This window comes from Xyrauchen texanus, chromosome 44 (assembly GCF_025860055.1).
Source record: "Xyrauchen texanus isolate HMW12.3.18 chromosome 44, RBS_HiC_50CHRs, whole genome shotgun sequence".
Taxonomy (NCBI): Eukaryota; Metazoa; Chordata; class Actinopteri; order Cypriniformes; family Catostomidae; genus Xyrauchen; species Xyrauchen texanus.
In genome coordinates this window covers 22,173,767-22,177,117 of record NC_068319.1, presented here as the reverse complement: position 1 = coordinate 22,177,117, position 3,351 = coordinate 22,173,767, and the positions used below count along the sequence as shown (strand labels likewise).

The window sequence follows — 3,351 nt, the reverse complement described above, 5'->3', positions numbered from 1 at the left end:
TTTTTAGTTGACAGACACCTTTTGAATAACCTGAATTATTTTATTGTTTTGACTTTAATGAACATGCCTCTTTAAATTTACAGTAATTAAATGAACTAAAAATGGGCAGGGTATTTCTCAGGGTATTTTATCTCCCAGCATGATTTGCATGACACTTGATATGGAGAGTAAATGTTGAAATGTATTATTATATAATGTGTCTTTGTACAAGATGAATGTAACGGTGGAGACTTGTTAGTGTTTAATGTTTTGTTGTGTTATTTAGAAGAGTTTCTGTTTTGTTGGAGTTTTGAAAGTTACCATTCTGGTGAATAGTAGAGCATGAGATTAGGTTGAGGACAGGTAAAGTATTGTTTTACTCATTATGCAATGGCTATGCTAATCAACGTCTAGATACCAATTAGCAAGCATTCAGCATACTAACATTCACTGTACTAGCTAATGCCAGTTAGATTTTCTTAACTTAAAATATGTAAGTTGAGGTTACTTAAATGAAGTTCAGCAAAAGTTTTAAAGAATTTAAAGTTAAGTTCTTTCAAATTGTAATAATTAGCTTACTCAATATTTTAAGTAAATAGCAATTAACATGCATGTGTAGTACACAATTAAAATCTGATAGTTCTACTAACTTAAACTTGGGAGTTTTTTAACTTGCCTCATATTTTATTTAGGTTCTGCTTACTTGTTAGAGTTTACAGTGTTGTTTTTGTTGAAGAATCATTGTTTAAATCATGTTAAAAAAAAGGAGAGTGTAAAATAAATTGTGGATATCTAATATGCATTAAAACTATTGCTGTCACTTGTTTGTAATGTTTAAAATACTGTGTGGTGTTGTTGAGATCCTTAAAGCTTTCATACCTGAATAACATTGTTCTATTCCATGAGAACGTCTGAAACATTCTTCTGCACAAATTGTTTTGCTGGTTGCTAGGTGTGGGTTCATCAAAATAATAGACATGAGGAGTGTCTCAACATAATACATTACATCAAGTTATGAGACTTGTTAAGGCATGTAAAGCTTTAGGAATGTAAAGCCTTAGGCATGTACACAAGCTAATGCTCAGTGTATGTTTTAGAAAAGAAACAATGTTGCACAACCGCACTTAATTGACAGAATAAACTTGACGCAATTCCTGCAGTTTTTTTTTGGGTTTTTGGAAAGAACAAAATCATACAAAAGTAGTTAATGTTCCTTTTCTTTTTAATGAGGATTAAAAAATAAATATATATATACACACACAGTATATACAAAGTATTTATACAGACATCTTTTACATATATATTTAATACTTCAGACAAATTAAAGGCATTATGTACAGGTGAAAACAGCCCCAGTGTTTTCCCAAAAAAGTTATATTGGTATTCTTACAAATGTAGGTTTAAAGAAATGTGTAAAATGTGCAAATTAAAACTGATAAAAAAAATGCATCAAAATAGAAATATCATGACATTCACATTTGACTTCAACAGTATGTGCAAACTAGCAAACACGGCTCTGTAACTACAGTGGTATATGTATATAGAGTTCAAGTAGACATGTGGACTTCATGTGTCTCAGTCCCATCTAACACAATGGAGCTACATTTGCCATTCTTTCCCAGGTTCTATTTAAAATGGGGGGGCTTTTGCATGCCATATAGTTCATCTTAGGTATATCATAACCTCTGACCGCAGGCCATGCTGAAAAGCGCTGAGGACTTGGAGTAACAAAGTTCCGTCTGCCTGGCATCTGCACCAACTGAGGTTCCGGCATCACGTTTTCAACATAGATCTGGTAGTTTTTACCTTTGTTATTGTCCACAAGCTGCAAGTTGCCATTCCCGGGTTGGAATACCACAAAGAACTCCAGACGTTCTTTTGGGTCCAGTTCAGATGGTAGAGACACATTAAAAGCAAACACGTCAGTCTCCAAAGCTGCATGTTGTTCCCTCACATACGTGCAGGGGATATCTTGATGGCTTCGCCATGAATTAAAAGTTATGCGAACAAAGACAGCCTTGTCAAACTTAAGGTTCCTGACCCGTACTGTGCCGCTCAGCGCCCTCTCGGTCACAGTACAGCTCTCTAGTTGCACTAGATTTTCCATTAAGCTTTGACGGTTTGCAACTGTCTGTGGAAATCCGAGCTTCAGCTGCAGTCTCCCACTCTGCTTTGATGACCGAACCTTCATCCTCTCCTCAGGTTGTGGAAGATCTTCCATTTCTGGCTCTAAACGGTCAGTGATGAAGATGCGTACAGATGTGAGAGGGAGACCCTTTGCATCAGCAAACACTACATGCTTCTTCTTGCGAGGGGTGCTTCTGCCAGAAGAATATGAGGAGAGAGAGCTGCCAGAGCTGTATGAGGACAGGGAAGATGTAGGTGATGGGGTGGAAGATCTGGATAGGTGAAGCTCCTGTGAGGACACACTTAGGTCCTTGGATGAAGAGGACCTAAGTGTGGACATGCCAAGGAGCTGAGACACTGACGGGCTTATCTGCATATGCATGGTGAGGTCAACAGGCATCACAAGCGCTGGGAGAGAGTCTCTATTAAATCTGTATAGTCTGTAAAAACACATGGAGAAGACTAAATTAAGACAATTCTAAAGTAGAATACACACACACACACACACACACACATTGTTTTAATTCATAATGACATAAACAGAATTACATTAACAAAGTGAAAATATTTTCTAATCAAATATCCCAAAGTCCATGTTTATTGATGACTAGCTTAACAAAGAACAAAAAGTTAACTTAATGTAGTGCAAAGAACTATAGCCAACTTACTTTGTGCTGCTCATTTCTGGTTTACAGACGCAAAGTCAGATCCCAAACAGATTGCTGAGGGTGAAATGTCTATGAAGGAAAAATACAAAATTTAAGTAAACAGCGAGCTCAAACTTTGACATGTGGGTGAATTTATTTACTGAAAACTAGTTATTTCAATAAATACGATTATATTTAGTGTTAAAACATGCAGAATTACAGTTCTTGACTCACCTCAGTCAATGAAAGATGCGCTGAAATGGATTATCCACGAACTTTGAACGTAGAAATGCGCTCAATGTCAAAGAAATACGCGAAACAATAAAGTAAACAACACTGTTTGCCGTCTGAAACGAACCCTTATTCAACTCAGTGTTACTTCTAACTCTGTGTTGCGGCCTGTGGGCTTTTAAAGCGCGAGCAGAAGGCGGGGTGCGCGGGGCGGGGCGGGGCTAAATACAGAACGTTGATACAAAATGTACAGCATGTACTGAATGAAGTAGGTCTACTGTCAATTTCAACGAAAATGCAATCCGTTAGTGTTGATTGATTGACGTTTTGTACGTAATCCTTTTAGTACTCTGATGAGCATGTGTAG

At 37.0% G+C, this 3,351-nt stretch overlaps 1 protein-coding gene across 1 annotated transcript; it reads right to left on the bottom strand.

Moving 5' to 3' along the window:
- Positions 1-1,189: 1,189 nt before the first annotated feature.
- On the bottom strand, positions 1,190-3,129 carry ppp1r3c2a (protein phosphatase 1 regulatory subunit 3C2, duplicate a). Its single transcript, XM_052117364.1, has 3 exons — positions 2,988-3,129; positions 2,775-2,843; positions 1,190-2,546 (listed from the first exon to the last, which is right to left on the bottom strand). The coding sequence occupies exons 2-3, from the start codon at positions 2,786-2,788 to the stop codon at positions 1,565-1,567; spliced, it is 996 nt and encodes a 331-aa protein (XP_051973324.1). The 5' UTR covers positions 2,789-2,843; positions 2,988-3,129; the 3' UTR covers positions 1,190-1,564.
- Positions 3,130-3,351: the final 222 nt, after the last annotated feature.